This window comes from Mustelus asterias, chromosome 3 (genome assembly GCF_964213995.1).
Source record: "Mustelus asterias chromosome 3, sMusAst1.hap1.1, whole genome shotgun sequence".
NCBI classification, from domain to species: Eukaryota; Metazoa; Chordata; class Chondrichthyes; order Carcharhiniformes; family Triakidae; genus Mustelus; species Mustelus asterias.
The window spans coordinates 88666010-88682777 of record NC_135803.1 but is presented as its reverse complement, the minus strand read 5'-3'; the positions used below and the strand labels follow the sequence as shown (position 1 = coordinate 88682777).

General features: G+C 50.1%; 1 protein-coding gene across 2 annotated transcripts in view; it reads left to right on the top strand.

The window, feature by feature from the left end:
- The window catches only part of abhd14a (abhydrolase domain containing 14A), a 32408-nt gene that overhangs the window by 13105 nt on the left and 2535 nt on the right, over nucleotides 1-16768 (top strand). For both annotated transcript variants that reach the window (XM_078209297.1, XM_078209298.1), the window contains exon 4: nucleotides 13119-13354. In XM_078209297.1, the coding sequence (XP_078065423.1) occupies nucleotides 13119-13354 (236 nt within the window). The remainder of the gene's footprint in view (nucleotides 1-13118; nucleotides 13355-16768) is intronic.

Sequence of the window (16768 nt, the reverse complement as noted above, 5' to 3'; positions counted from 1 at the left end):
GGGCTTGCGGAACACCACTCCCTACGCAATTAATCACTCACTGGGTTTGCGGAACGCCGCTCCCTACACAATCACTCACTGGGCTTGCGGAACGCCGCTCCCTACGCAATCAATCACTGGGCTTGCGGGACGCTGCTCCCTGCACAATCAATCACTCACTGGGCTTGCGGAACGCCGCTCCCTACACAATCAATCACTCACTGGGCTTGCGGAACGCCGCTCCCTGCACAATCAATCACTCACTGGGCTTGCGGAACGCCGCTCCCTACACAATCAATCACTCACTGGGCTTGCGGAATGCTGCTCCCTACACAATCAGTCACTCACTGGGCTTGCGGAACACCGCTCCCTACACAATCAATCATTCACTGGGCTTGCGGAACGCCGTTCCCTACACAATCACTCACTCACTGGGCTTGCGGAACGCCACTCCCTACACAATCACTGGGCTTGCGGGACGCCGGTCCCTACACAATCAATCACTCACTGGGCTTGCGGAACGCCACTCCCTACACAATCACTCACTCACTGGGATTGTGGAACGCCGCTCCCTACACAATCACTCACTCACTGGGCTTGAGGAACGCCGCTCCCTACACAATCAATCACTGGGCTTGCGGAACTCCGCTCCCTACACCATCACTCACTGGGCTTGCGGAATGCCGCTCCCTACACAATCAATCACTCACTGGGCTTGCGGAACGCCGCTCCCTACACAATCAGTCACTCACTGGGCTTGCGGAACGCCGCTCCCTACACAATCAATCACTCACTGGGCTTGCGGAACGCCATTCCCTACACAATCACTGGGCTTGCGGGACGCCGCTCCCTACACAGTCAATCACTCACTGGGCTTGCGGAACGCCACTCCCTACACAATCACTCACTCACTGGGATTGTGGAACGCCACTCCCTACACAATCACTTACTCACTGGGCTTGAGGAACGCCGCTCCCTACACAATCAATCACTCACTGGGCTTGCGGAACGCCGTTCCCTACACGATCACTGGGCTTGCGGAACGCCGCTCCCCACACAATCAATCACTCACTGGGCTTGTGGAACGCCGCTCCCTACACAATCAATCACTCACTGGGCTTGCGGGACGCCGCTCCCTACACAATCACTGGGCTTGCGGAACGCCGCTCCCTACGCAATCAATCACTCACTGGGCTTGCGGAACGCCGCTCCCTGCACAATCAATCACTGGGCTTGCGGAACGCGGCTCCCTACACAATCAATCACTCACTGGGATTGCGGAACGCCGCTCCCTACACAATCACTCACTCACTGGGCTTGCGGAACGCCGCTCCCTACACAATCAATCACTCACTGTGCTTGCGGAACGCCACTCCCTCCACAATCAATCACTCACTGGGCTTGCGGAACGCCACTCCCTATACAATCACTGGGCTTGTGGAACGCCGCTCCCTGCACAATCAATCACTGGGCTTACGGAACGCCGCTCCCTGCACAATCAGTCACTGGGCTTGCGGAACGCCGCTCCCTGCACAATCAGTCACTGGGCTTGCGGAACGCCGCTCCCTACACAATCACTGGGCTTGCAGAACGCCGCTCCCTACACAATCAGTCACTCACTGGGCTTGTGGAACGCCGCTCCCTACACAATCAATCACTCACTGGGCTTGCGGAACGCCGCTCCCTACACGATCACTGGGCTTGCGGAACGCCGCTCCCTACACAATCAGTCACTCACTGGGCTTGTGGAACGCCGCTCCCTACGCAATCAATCACTCACTGGGCTTGCGGAACGCCACTCCCTACACAATCACTGGGCTTGCGGAACGCCACTCCCTACACAATCACTGGCCTTGTGGAACGCCGCTCCCTGCACAATCAATCACTCACTGGGCTTCCGGAACGCCGTTCCCTTCACAATCACTCACTCATTGGGCTTGCGAAACGGCGCTCACCACACAATCACTCACTCATTGGGCTTGCGGAACGCCGCTCCCTACACGATCACTGGGCTTGCGGAACGCCGCTCCCTACACAATCAATCACTCACTGGGATTGCGGAACGCCGCTCCCTACACAATCACTCACTCACTGGGCTTGAGGAACGCTGCTCCCTTCACAATCAATCACTCACTGGGCTTGCGAAACGCCGCTCCTTACACGATCACTGGGCTTGCGGACGCCGCTCCCTACACAATCACTCACTCACTGGGCTTGAGGAACGCTGCTCCCTTCACAATCAATCACTCACTGGGCTTGCGAAACGCCGCTCCTTACACGATCACTGGGCTTGCGGACGCCGCTCCCTACACAATCAATCACTCACGGCTTGTGGAACGCCGCTCCCTGCACAATCAATCACTCACTGGGCTTGCAGAACGCCACTCCCTACACAATCAATCACTCACTGGGCTTGCGGAACGCCACTCCCTACACAATCACTGGCCTTGTGGAACGCCGCTCCCTACACAATCAATCACTCACTGGGCTTCCGGAACGCCGCTCCCTACACAATCACTCACTCATTGGGCTTGCGGAACGCCACTCCCTACACAATCAGTCACTCACTGGGCTTGCGGAACACCACTCCCTACACAATCACTGGGCTTGTGGAACGCCGCTCCATACACATTCAATCACTGGGCTTGCGGAACGCCGCTCCCCACACAATCACTGGGCTTGCGGAACGCCGCTCCCTACACAATCACTGGGCTTGCAGAACGCCGCTCCCTACACAATCACTGGGCTTGCGGAACGCCGCTCCCTACACAATCAATCACACACTGTGCTTGCACAACGCCGCTCCCTGCACAATCAATCACTGGGCTTGTGGAACGCCGCTCTCTACACAATCAATCAACCACTGGGCTTGCGGAACGCCGCTCCCTACACAATCAATAAATCACTGGGCTTGCGGAACGCCGCTCCCAACACAATCAATCACTGGGCTTGCGGAACGCCGCTCCCTACACAATCAATCACTCACTTGGATTGCGGAACGCCGCTCCCTACTCAATCAAACAATCACTGGGCTTGCGGAACGTAGCTCCCTACACAATCCATCACTCGCTGGGCTTGCGGAGCACCACACCCTACACAATCACTCGCTGGGCTTGCGGAACGCCGCTCCCTGCACAATCAATCACTGGGCTTGCGGAACGCCGCTCCCTACACAATCACTCACTCACTGGGCTTGAGGAACGCCACTCCCTACACAATCATTCACTCACTGGGCTTGCGGAACGCCGCTCCCTACACAATCAATCACTCACTGGGCTTGCGGAACGCCGCTCCCTACATGATCACTGGGCTTGTGGAACGCCGCTCCCTACACAATCAATCACTCACTGGGCTTGTGGAACGCCGCTCCGTACACAATCAATCACTCACTGGGCTTGCGGAACGCCACTCCCTCCACAAACACTGGGCTTGCGGTACGCCGCTCCCTACACGATCACTGGGCTTGTGGAACGCCGCTCCCTACACAATCAATGACTCACTGGGATTGTGGAACGCCGCTCCCTACACAATCACTCACTCACTGGGCTTGTGGAACGCCGCTCCCTACACAGTCACTCACTCACTGGGCTTGAGGAACGCCGCTTCCTACACAATCAATCACTCACTGGGCTTGCGGAACGCCACTCCCTACACAATCAATCACTCGCTGGGCTTGTGGAACGCCGCTCCCTGCACAATCAATCACTAGGCTTGCGGAACGCCGCTCCCTACACAATCACTCACTCACTGGCATTGTGGAACGCCGCTCCCTACACAATCACTCACTCACTGGGCTTGCGGAACGCCGCTCCCTACACGATCACTGGGCTTGCGGAACGCCGCTCCCTACACAATCAATCACTCACTGGGCTTGTGGAACGCCGCTCCCGACACAATCAATCACTCACTGGGCTTGCGGAATGCCACTCCCTCCACAATCACTGGGCTTGCGGAACGCCGCTCCCGACACGATCAATCACCCACTGGGCTTGCGGAACGGCGCTCCCTACACAATTACTCACTCACTGGGCTTGCGGAACGCCGCTCCCTACACGATCACTGGGCTTGCGGAACGCCGCTCCCTACACAATCAATCACTCACTGGGCTTGTGGAACGCCGCTCCCTGCACAATCAATCACTCACTGGGCTTGCGGAACGCCGCTCCCTACACAATCAATCACTCACTGGGCTTGCGGGATGCCGCTCCGTACACGATCACTGGGCTTGCGGAACGCCGCTCCCTGCACAATCAATCACTCACTGAGCTTGCGGAACGCCGCTCCCTGCACAATCAGTCACTCACTGGGCTTGCGGAACACCGCTCCCTACACAATCAAGCAATCACTGGGCTTGCGGAACGCCGCTCCCTACACAATCAGTCACTCACTGGGCTTGCGGAACGCCGCTCCCTACACAATCAATCACTCACTGGGCTTGCGGAATGCTGCTCCCTACACAATCAATCACTCACTGGGCTTATGGAACGCCGCTCCCTGCACAATCAATCACTCACTGGGCTTGCAGAACGCCACTCCCTACACAATCACTGGCCTTGTGGAACGCCGCTCCCTACACAATCAATCACTCACTGGGCTTCCGGAACGCCGCTCCCTCCACAATCACTCACTCATTGGGCTTGCGGAACGCCACTCCCTACACAATCAGTCACTCACTGGGCTTGCGGAACACCACTCCCTACACAATCACTGGGCTTGTGGAACTCCGCTCCATACACAATCTATCACTGGGCTTGCGGAACGCCGCTCCCCACACAATCACTGGGCTTGCGGAACGCCGCTCCCTACACAATCACTGGGCTTGCAGAACGCCGCTCCCTACACAATCACTGGGCTTGCGGAACGCCGCTCCCTACACAATCAATCTCACACTGTGCTTGCACAACGCCGCTCCCTGCACAATCAATCACTGGGCTTGTGGAACACCGCTCTCTACACAATCAATCAATCACTGGGCTTGCGGAACGCCGCTCCCTACACAATCAATAAATCACTGGGCTTGCGGAACGCCGCTCCCTACACAATAAATCACTCGGCTTGCGGAACGCCGCTCCCTACACAATCAATCACTCACTGGGATTGCGGAACGCCGCTCCCTACTCAATCAAACAATCACTGGGCTTGCAGAACGTAGCTCCCTACACAAACCATCACTCGCTGGGCTTGCGGAACACCACACCCTACACAATCACTCGCTGGGCTTGCGGAACGCCGCTCCCTGCACAATCAATCACTGGGCTTGCGGAACGCCGCTCCCTACACAATCACTCACTCACTGGGCTTGAGGAACGCCACTCCCTACACAATCATTCACTCACTGGGCTTGCGGAACGCCGCTCCCTACACAATCAATCACTCACTGGGCTTGCGGAACGCCGCTCCCTACACGATCACTGGGCTTGCGGAACGCCGCTCCCTGCACAATCAATCACTCACTGGGCTTGTGGAACACCGCTCCTGACACAATCAATCACTCACTGGGCTTGCGGAATGCCACTCCCTCCACAATTACTCACTCACTGGACTTGCGGAACGCCGCTCCCTACACGATCACTGGGCTTGCGGAACGCCGCTCCCTACACAATCAATCACTCACTGGGCTTGTGGAACGCCGCTCCCTGCACAATCAATCACTCACTGGGCTTGCGGAACGCCGCTCCCTACACAATCAATCACTCACTGGGCTTGCGGGATGCCGCTCCGTACACGATCACTGGGCTTGCGGAACGCCGCTCCCTGCACAATCAATCACTCACTGAGCTTGCGGAACGCCGCTCCCTGCACAATCAGTCACTCACTGGGCTTGCGGAACACCGCTCCCTACACAATCAAGCAATCGCTGGGCTTGCGGAACACCGCTCCCTACACAATCAGTTACTCACTGGGCTTGCGGAACGCCGCTCCCTACACAATCAATCACTCACTGGGCTTGCGGAATGCTGCTCCCTACACAATCAGTCACTCACTGGGCTTGCGGAACGCCGCTCCCTGCACAATCACTCACACACTGGGCTTGCGGAACGCCACTCCCTACACAATCAATCACTCACTGGGCTTGCGGAACGCCACTCCCTACACAATCACTCACTCACTGGGATTGTGGAACGCCGCTCCCTACACAATCACTCACTCACTGGGCTTGAGGAACGCCGCTCCCTACACAATCAATCAATCACTGGGCTTGCGGAACTCCGCTCCCTACACAATCACTCACTCACTGGGATTGTGGAACGCCGCTCCCTACACAATCACTTACTCACTGGGCTTGAGAAACGCCGCTCCCTACACAATCAATCACTCACTGGGCTTGCGGAACGCCGTTCCCTACATGATCACTGGGCTTGTGGAACGCCGCTCCCCACACAATCAATCACTCACTGGGCTTGTGGAACGCCGCTCCCTACACAATCAATCACTCACTGGGCTTGCGGAACGCCGCTCCCTACGCAATCAGTCACTCACTGGGCTTGCGGAACGCCGCTCCCTACACAATCAATCACTCACTGGGATTGCGGAACGCTGCTCCCTACACAATCACTCACTCACTGGGCTTGCGGAACGCCGCTCCCTACACAATCAATCACTCACTGTGCTTGCGGAACGCCACTCCCTCCACAATCAATCACTCACTGGGCTTGCGGAACGCCGCTCCCTACACAGTCACTCACTGGACTTGCGGAACGCCGCTCCCTGCACAATCAATCACTCACTGGGCTTGCGGAACGCCGCTACATACACGATCACTGGGCTTGCGGAACGCCGCTCCCTACACAATCAATCACTCACTGGGCTTGCGGAACGCCGCTCCCTACACAATCACTGGGCTTGTGGAACGTCGCTCCCTACACAATCAATCACTCACTGGGCTTGCGGAACGCCGCTCCCTACACGATCACTGGGCTTGCGGAACGCCGCTTCCTGCACAATCAATCACTCACTGGGGTTGCGGAACGCCGCTCCCTACACAATCACTGGGCTTGTGGAACGTCGCTCCCTACACAATCAATCACTCACTGGGCTTGCGGGACGCCGCTCTTTACACAATCAGTCACTCACTGGGCTTGCGGAACACCGCTCCCTACACAATCAATCAATCACTGGGCTTGCGGAACGCCGCTCCCTACACAATCAGTCACTCACTGGGCTTGCGGAACGCCGCTCCCTACACAATCAGTCACTCACTGGGCTTGCGGAAAGCTGCTCCCTACACAATCAATCACTCACTGGGCTTGCGGAACACCGCTCCCTACACAATCAATCAATCACTGGGCTTGCGGAACTCCGCTCCCTACACCATCACTCACTGGGCTTGCGGAACGCCGCTCCCTACACAATCAATCACTCACTGGGCTTGCGGAACGCCGCTCCCTACACAATCAATCACTCACTGCGCTTGCGGAACGCCGCTCCCTACACAATCAATCACTCACTGGGCTTGCGGAACGCCGCTCCCTGCACAATCAATTACTCACTGGGCTTGCGTAACGCCGCTCCCTACACAATCAATCATTCACTGGGCTTGCGGAACGCCACTGCCTACACAATCAATCACTCACTGGGCTTGCGGAACGCCGCTCCCTAAACAATCAATCACTCACTGGGCTTGCGGAACGCCACTCCCTACATAATCAATCACTCACTGGGCTTGCGGAACGCCACTCCCTACACAATCAATCAATCACTGGGCTTGCGGAACGCCGCTCCCTACACAATCAATCAATCACTGGGCTTGAGGAACACCGCTCCCTACACAATCAATCACTCACTGGGCTTGCGGAACGCCACTCCCTACACAATCAATCAATCACTGGGCTTGCGGAACGCCGCTCCCTGCACAATCACTCACTCACTGGGCTTGAGGAACACCGCTCCCTACACAATCAATCACTCACTGGGCTTGAGGAACGCTGCACCGTACCTCACACGTCTTATTCCCCCATACATCAGGGTACCGCATGTTGTGAGCAGGATAAGTCTCTGTTTCTCCACCCCCTCTAAATTGTTTGCTCTAAATACACTCTATGTATTGCACCCAATCTTCTTCTTTTGCATCAAATGGTTCAAGCTTACCAAAAAATGGCACAATAGCAATTCATTTCCTGGTTGCTGAGATTGATTTGAATTGGAACACAATACTCTTCTGTTCTGAAATGGTTTGCTGATTTTTTTCCCCCTCGTTGCCAATGTAGGAATGGAGATTCCAAACAATCACCAGCCGATAAGGAACTATACTATAAACTATTTACAAATGAGAACTATATGCAGAGTGTTGTGTTACAAGTAGTACTTTCTCCACTTCCAAATCCCATGACCCAGGACTCAAGCCCGTGCTCTCTTTTAGGCCATGCACACTGCCGTCTCATTGGATGGATAGGTCACCTGGTCCAACGAGAGCTCGTTCCTTAAAGGGGGCTTGCTACCATATTATCCATTTCCTCATTGCAACTTGCTCTCCCACCTATTTTAGTGTCGTCTGCAAATATGGCTATCGTATTTCTATCCCTACATCCAAGTCATTGATATAGATTGTAAAGAGTTGGGATCTAAGGACCGAACCCTGTGGCACACCACATGTTACAGCTTGCCAACGAGAAAAAGACCCATTTCTGCCCACTCTACTTGCTGTAGGTCAGTCAATCCCCTATCTAAACTAATATATTACCCCTAACCCCCTGGCATCTTACCTCGTGTATTAACCTTCTGTGCGGCACCTTATCAAATGCCTTCTGGAAGTCCAGATGCAGTACATCTACAAGATCCCCATTATCCACTTTGCCTGTCACATCTGCGCTTGTTTCAAGTTCCTCCTTTTCCACAATCTCTGCATTACCTGTTACTATTGGGATGGCTCTCGTCTCCTCCACCATGAGAATCAAGAAAAATTTGTGATTTATTGTCCCTGCCATTTCTGTGTTCCCTATTATTAGTGTCCCCAGTCTCATCCTCTAAGGGACCAATGTTGACTTTAGCTACTCTCTTTTTATATAATTACTGAAACTTTTGCTGTCCATTTTTATTTTTTTTGTGATAGTTTTTTTATAATTTACCTTTGCTCTTTTTATTACTTTTTTCATAATCCTTTTTGGTGTTTAAAGGTTTCCCAATCCTCCAGCCTGCCACTGACCTTTGCGTTATGATATGTCTTAGGTTTGCCTTTATGTTTAACCTTCTTGCTTTGCTACAGATGTATGTCCCCCTCTCACAATCTTTCTTCCTCTCTGGAATATGTTTTAATTTGGAAGAGTTGAATATCTCCTTAAATGTCTGCCACAGTTCATCAACTGTTCTACCTTTCAGTCTTTCTGCCCACTCCACTAGGGCCAAATCTGTCCTCATGCCAATGCAGTTACGTTGGTTTAACACCAGAACACTAGTGTGCGACTCATGTTTATTGCCCTCAAACTGAATTTGAAATTCAAGCATGCAACGATCATGCTTCCCTCAAGGATCCTTCACGACAACATCATTAATTAATCCCATTTCATTATACAATACTAAATTTAAATAGCCTGTCCCCTAGAACAACATATTGTTTCAAGAAATATTTTCTAATACACTCTATGAACTCTCCCTCAAGGCTGTCCATGAAAATTTAATTAAACCAGTCTATATGCATATTAAAATCATCCATGTCTATTGTCATACCTTTCTTACACGCCCCCAGTATTTATAGTGCGTCCGACTGTGGGACCTATATATAGATGGCTCTCACAAGGGACTTCTTTCCTTTGCTATTTCTTAACTGATGCCACATCTTGATCTCCAGTGCTTGTATCATTTTTCACTACAGCACAGATCCCTTCCTTCACTAACAAAGCTACACCACCTGCTTTTCTTTTCTCTTTATCCCTCCAAAATACTGGATATCCTTGGATATTCAATTCCCAGATCTCATCTCCTTGTAACCATGTCTCAGTAATCACCACCAAATTGTACCCCTTTGCCTCCATTTGTGCTGTCAACTCATTAATTTTATTCTGAATGTTCGACACATTCATAGAGTCATACAGCATAAGAAAAGGCCCTTCGGCCCATCGATTCTGCACCAACAATTTTCTCCAATAGAATTTCCTCCAATAGTTTACTTACCACTGTCGTGAGCCCCACCAGTCTGTAATTTCCTGGTTCATCTCTACCACCCTTCTTGAAAAGTGGAACAACATTATCCATCGTCTGGATGGATAAAAAGGAGCAGCGCTCCGAAAGCTTGTGGCTTGTGCTACCAAATAAATCTGTTGGACTTTAACCTGGTGTTGTGAGACTTCTTACTGTGCTTACCCCAGTCCAACGCTGGCATCTCCACATCATGACTTCCCCCATGGACAGAGAGGAAGTAAAAATTTGTGACAGAGCCCCTGCAATTTCCTGCCTCGCTTTCCACAGTAGCCTGGGATACAATTCATCCGGGTCAGGGTATTTTTCCATTTTTAAGCCCACTAGAGCCTTCAATACCCCCCCCCCCCCATTTCCCTATGTCAAACTGTGCAAGTTCCTCAAATACAAATCCTTTGGGTTTGTAATATTATCAAATTTCCTTACTCTTGTATAATTCCATTTTGCAAAATGATATTCACATGCTCTGTCCCTTTTATTTTCTGGTAACAATCCGCCTCATCACTAACTTGCGTTCCTACCTTTATTTTTGATTTTCTAACTTTCCATGCAACAAAACCCTTCCCCTAAAGCCCTATCTACAGCCTGAGTTATGTGATTCACCAGAACTCTGGTCCCAGCATGATTCAGATGAAGACCATCCCATCAGAACATCTCCCTTCCTCCCCAGTGCTGGTGCCAGTGTCCCATGACTTCGAACCCATTTCTCTCACACCAGTCTTTGAGCCATGCATTTAGCTCTTTAATCTTATTGACCCTGCACCAATTAGCTCGTGGCTCAGGTAGAAATCCGGAGATTATTACTTTTTGGTTCTGCTTTTTAATTTAGTCCTTGAGCTGAACCTCTATCCTTATTCTACCCATGTTGTTGGTACCTACATGGACCATGACAACTGGATCTTTCCCCTCCCACTGCAAGTTCCTCTGCAGCCCAGATGAGATATCTGAATCCTGGTACCAGGTAGGCAACACACCAATGGGTCTCTTGATCCTGGTCAGAGAGCAGTGTCTATGCCCATAGCTATACTATCCAAAATTATGACTACATTTCCCTCCTCCCACTTGAATGGCTTCCTGTACCATGGTGCTGTGGTCAGTTTGCTCATTCTCCCTACAGTCCCGCGTTCTTGTCCACACAGGGAGCAAGAAGCTCGAACCTGTTGGACAAAGACAGGGGCTGAGGCTCCTGCAGCGCCACTTTCTGGATCCATTTACCTGCCTCGCTCATAGTCACACCCTCCTGTCCCTGACCACTGGCTGAATTAAAGATAGTTAATCTAAGGGATGTGACTGCCTTCTGAAACACAGTGTCCAAGTACCTCTCCCCCTCCCTGATGTGTCACAGTGTCTGGAGCTCAAACTCCAGCTCATCTACTCTGTGCTGCAGTTCCTTGAGCAGCCAACACTTATTGCAGATGTGGTCACGAGGAACCACAATAGAGTGTGCGTGTGTGCGCATGACAACATGATCCTGGTCATCATTGCGATCGACCAGCAATAACCGAGCATAGTACCTTCAGTAACTACTTATTACAGGCCAACATACATTATAAAAATATAGAAATCTGAGCTTTTAAACTACTTGCTAAAAAATTTATTTTTTGTACTCTACGTTTCAACCAAGATATCCATATGTACCTGTGACAAAAGACTAAGTGAAGCCCCTCTCCCCAACATGCATGTGGTGTGCAAACATACATACATACACACCTGCACACACAGGCATGCATGCACATACACAGACACACACAAAGATACACACACGGGCACACATAGATGAATGCACATTCAAAGAGATATACGCACACACAGACACAACACATGTGCATGCATACACACAGACTCACGTGCTCTCACACATGCACGTGCAAAAGCACACCTGCATGTGCGCAGGCACTCGCACGCACACATACACCCACATGCAGACACACAAAAACACTTATACATGTGCACAGACACACACACAAAAAGACTCGTGCACAGACAATCACAAAAACACTCATACTTGGGTATGGACACACACATACAAAAACACACATGCATGGATAAACATACCAAAACACGAGCACACACATACAAAAACACACACACATACACACGTATATGGACACACACATACAAAAACTGCACACGTGCATGGGCACACACACTAATCAGCCCTTCTCCTCCATCACAGTAACAGTCCCTCTCCTCACCCACACACACTGCACCCAGCCCTTTCCACCTCTGATACCTAGTTGTCACTATTCAGTTTCTGCAGCTTAGGGTAAGGAGACCTTTAACAGGAGTAGAAAGACAGTAAAGTTTCAGGCTGCCACTCACTCTCCCAGGGGCGGCACGGTAGCACAGTGGTTGGCACTGCTGCTTCACAGCTCCAGGGACCTGGGTTCGATTCCCAGCTTGGGTCACTGTCTGTGTGGAGTTTGCACATTCTCCTCGTGTCTGCGTGGGTTTCCTCCGGGTGCTCCGGTTTCCTCCCACAGTCCAAAGATGTGCGGGTTAGGTTGATTGGCCATGCTAAAATTGCCCCTTAGTGTCCTGAGATGTGTAGGTTAGAGGGATTAGTGGGTAAAATATGTAGGGATATGGGGGTAGGGCCTGGGTGGGATTGTGGTCGGTGCGGACTCGATGGGCCAAATGGCCTCTTTCTGTACTGTAGGGTTTCTATGATTTCTATGACTCTCCCGCCTCAGTCACTGAGCTACTGGCCTTTGCTGCTCAGTGTTGGTGCACAAACATCCTGCAGCTGCTCAGCACTCGCTGCTAAAACTACTTTCTGAGTTTTACGAGCACTTTGGGCTCCCTGTTCATGGTCCACCTCTTTCTACTTCACAGCTTCTATACAGTGGGTTCTGACAGTGCTTCCAGACTGGATCACCTTCTCGCCATAGTCACCATTGCTGCTCAGAGGACGGGAAACGTGTGAACCCAAAAACAATCTCTGTGAGCCAGAGTCTGGGAACCACTGCTGTATCGTGTGGTTAACTAATTGATATCTTGTTTAATAGGGTTTGGAAATACCCCACACTTGGAGATTGGGAAAATGGACAAGGACAGAGCAGACTTCCTGTTGGCTTTCCTGAACACTGTGGGACTGCAGACCCCAGTCCTTATCAGTCCATCCAGAAGTGGTCACTTCTCCATTCCATTTCTAATGTTTCACAACCAGCGACTGAAGGGCTTTGTCCCTATTGCACCAGTTGGCACAAATCACTGCAGTGCTGAACAGTATCGCAAAATCCAGGTAAGCTGCTTTCCTTCAAATAGCCCACTGTGGCTCTCTGCTTCTTCACCCCTGTAGTCGAAGTGAGCAGTAATCACTGTGGGCCGCATATAGTTTGAGTATTGACAATGTAGTTATTGAAGTAACCACACTGTGCCTGTAGGCCACATGCAGCCTACATATTGACAATCCAGTTATCGGGTGACAACACTGTGGGCCTGTAGGCCACACACAGCCTGAATATTGACATTCTAGCTATCAGGTAACAATACTGTGGGCCTGTAGGCCTTACACAGCCTGAATATTGACAATCCAGCTATCAAAGCCAAAGTCATCAGTATCTTGCCGTCTTGGTTCTCATTCTCTAGTTTCTCCTGTTGAAATGTTGTTGTTCTGGGTGTTTGGAAAGAATTGTTCTTGAGTAAAAATCAGCACTGAAAGATGTGTTAGTATCAGTAACTTGTAATTTGGATGCTTAGTGAGGGCTGAAGTTGCATTTTCAGGTAACCCTGGAGACTCCATGGTGTGTCCCACCCAGTCCAGAAATCAGAAGTACCTGGGTATTCCTGATCCAGGAAATGACTTTGACCTACTTTCTGATTCAATTTCCCTGTATCCATTTGTATGTGTTTTGACTGCAACGCTGTACATGAGCCACTCACTTCCATTTCCTCCTCTTTGTCCCTCAGAGGCCCATCGCTCCTACCCTTGCGCCTCCTTTTATTTCTCCACTAGTAGCTAGCCTTTTTAAAGGGTGTGCATCAGAAGGGTCATTTAACCCAATTGTCCAATAGGGAACGAGCACGGGGATCACAGGGCAGACCATGGGCTTCTGCAGCCAGAGTTGAGAATGAACACCTTGATTATAGTACCCTGTATGTAGTTGTAAAAAGTAATAACCTTGTTGTTTGTTAGCTAACTGGTGGTCACCAATTATTGCATTTACTATATACACTTTTAGTAATTTTGCAATCCTGGGTTTCTGCGTTCCCTATCCTTCAATATTCCTCCACCCGCAACTTGAAATGGGTCAAGAACCAGTAGGGGAACACTTAGGAAAGAGTGATCATAATATCATAAGATTTAAGCTAGCTATGGAGAAGGAGGGGAAGCCATCTAGATTAAAGAGAATGAATTGAGGGAAGGGCCAATTTCAGTGAATTGAGAATGGATCTGTCCCTGGTAAATTGAAATGGACTCCCTTTAAAGAGGAGATGCTGGAAAATATTCAGCACCTGGAGAGAGAACAGCGTTAATCTTTCATGGGTTGTCAGCAAAGTTAGAAATGTGGTAGCTTTTGAGCAAGTGAAGTGGGGATTGGAGTGAGTGAAGAACAAAAGTGAAGGTCTGTGATAGAACGAGGGCAGGAAAATTTAACTGACAAAATATTTGATGATACAAAAGCCAAAGAGAGTGGGAATGGGTGAAGTAAAGAAACAAAGGAAGTGTCCAGATGAGGTGTGAATGTCTGAATTGCAGTCATCTCTAGAACCATCTGGTAAGTCTCCTCTGCACCCTCACTAGGACCCTCACATCCCTGCCAAAGTGTGGTGGCTAAAACCCAATGCCGTAAGTTGTGATCTAACCAGATCTTTATAAAGGTTCAGCAACACTTCTCTGTTTTTGTACTCAATGTCTCTATTTATGAAGCCCAAGATCCCAAATGCTTTGCCAACCATTCTCTCAGGACTGTGTGCTTACCACCTTCAAATCCCTGTGCACATGCACCTCCAGGGCTCCTTCACTCACTGTAAGCTCCATAGAACTGTGTCATTAAGTCTATATTGCATTGCCTTTTAACTGTTGACAAACTGAGGCATCATCTCACACTTCTCTGTATTAAATCCCATTTGCCCATTTAGCTAGGCTATATGGTTCTGTTACAGTTAAGTGGTGTCATCCTCAGTTTGCCAAGCTGTCAAGTTTGGTATCATCGGCAATTTTTAAAATTGCACTCTGTATCCTGAAACCCAAGTCATTTATATATAAAGGCCGTGCTCTGACCACTGACATTTTTGGGAAACACCAGTGTCCAGCATAATAAAAGCAGAACGTCCTGGATAAACTCAGCAGGTCTGGCAGCATTTCTGGAGGGAAACAGAGTTAATGTTTCAAATCAGCGCGACTCTTCAGAAGATCTCTGAAAAACACTCATACAGCCTTGAAACGCTTACTCTGTTTCACTCTCCACACATGCTGCCAGACAGGCTGATTTTATCCAATATGTTCTGCTTTTATTTCAGATTTCCAGCATCTGCAGTATTTTGCTTTTATACCAATGTCCAGCATCTTGAATCTGAAAAATAGCCAGTTACCACATTTAAAAGCAGAGGAAGCATTAATGGGACAAATAAAGATGTGACTAGAGGAGGGGTGAATATGACAGGATAGCAGCCATCCAAATGCCAAGTAAAAGAATTAAGAAAGAAACAAAAAAAAAGTCAACAAAAGAACAAAATGGGGGACAGAGGTCATGATTTAAAATGTTTGAACTCACCAGAGTCCAGAAGGGCATGAAGTGCCTAAGCAAAAGACAAGGTAGTGTTCTTTGAGCTTGTGTGATCTTCATTGGAACACTGCATCAGTAGAAGTAAGGTAGGGAATTAAACTTTTGGTGACAGACAGCTTGTGAACTGGACAGAACCAGTCTGCATTTGGTCTGCCCAATGTAGTGGATTTGCATTTTAAACTTGTTTTCATATTCTTTGTAATCCTGGATATTGTATTACTTCCTTCCCCAATGCTGTCCAACTCTCACTCCTCCTTGTGCCTTACTTCTCTTTTCTATTTATTTATTTTAGCATACATCCCCTGCTAATTTGAAATAAAAACAGAAAATGCTGGATAAAACTCAACAGATCTGCCAACATCTAGAATAGAATAAAATCCCTCCAGTAGAGAAGGAGGGCATTCAGCCCATTGAGTCCGCACCGACAACAATCTCACCCAGGCCCTATCCCCGTAACCCCTTGTATTTACCCTGCTAATCCCTCTGACACTAAAGGTCAATTTAGCATGCTAATCAACCTAATCCACACATCTTTGGAGTATGGGAGGAAACATGAGGAGATCCACGCAGACACGGGAAAACATGCAAACTCCACAGTCACTCAACCCGGTCCCTGGCGCTGCAAGGCAGCAATGTTAACCACTGTTCCATCCATAAATCCGTGGAGAGATGTGAACCTCTCTGCGAGGATATTGGTCCCAGTCCTGTTGAGGTACATCCCTTTAGATGCTTCCTGTCCCGGAACTGGTCCCAATACCCCAAGAATCTGAAACCCACCCTCCTGCACCAAGCTCCAAGCCACACGTTGATTCTCCCAATCTTCCTATTTCTACACTGGCTAGTGTGTAGCACTGAGTAATCTAGGGACTACTACCTTCAAGGTCCTACTTTTTAATTCCTCTCTGGCTCCTGAAAGTTTGACCAGA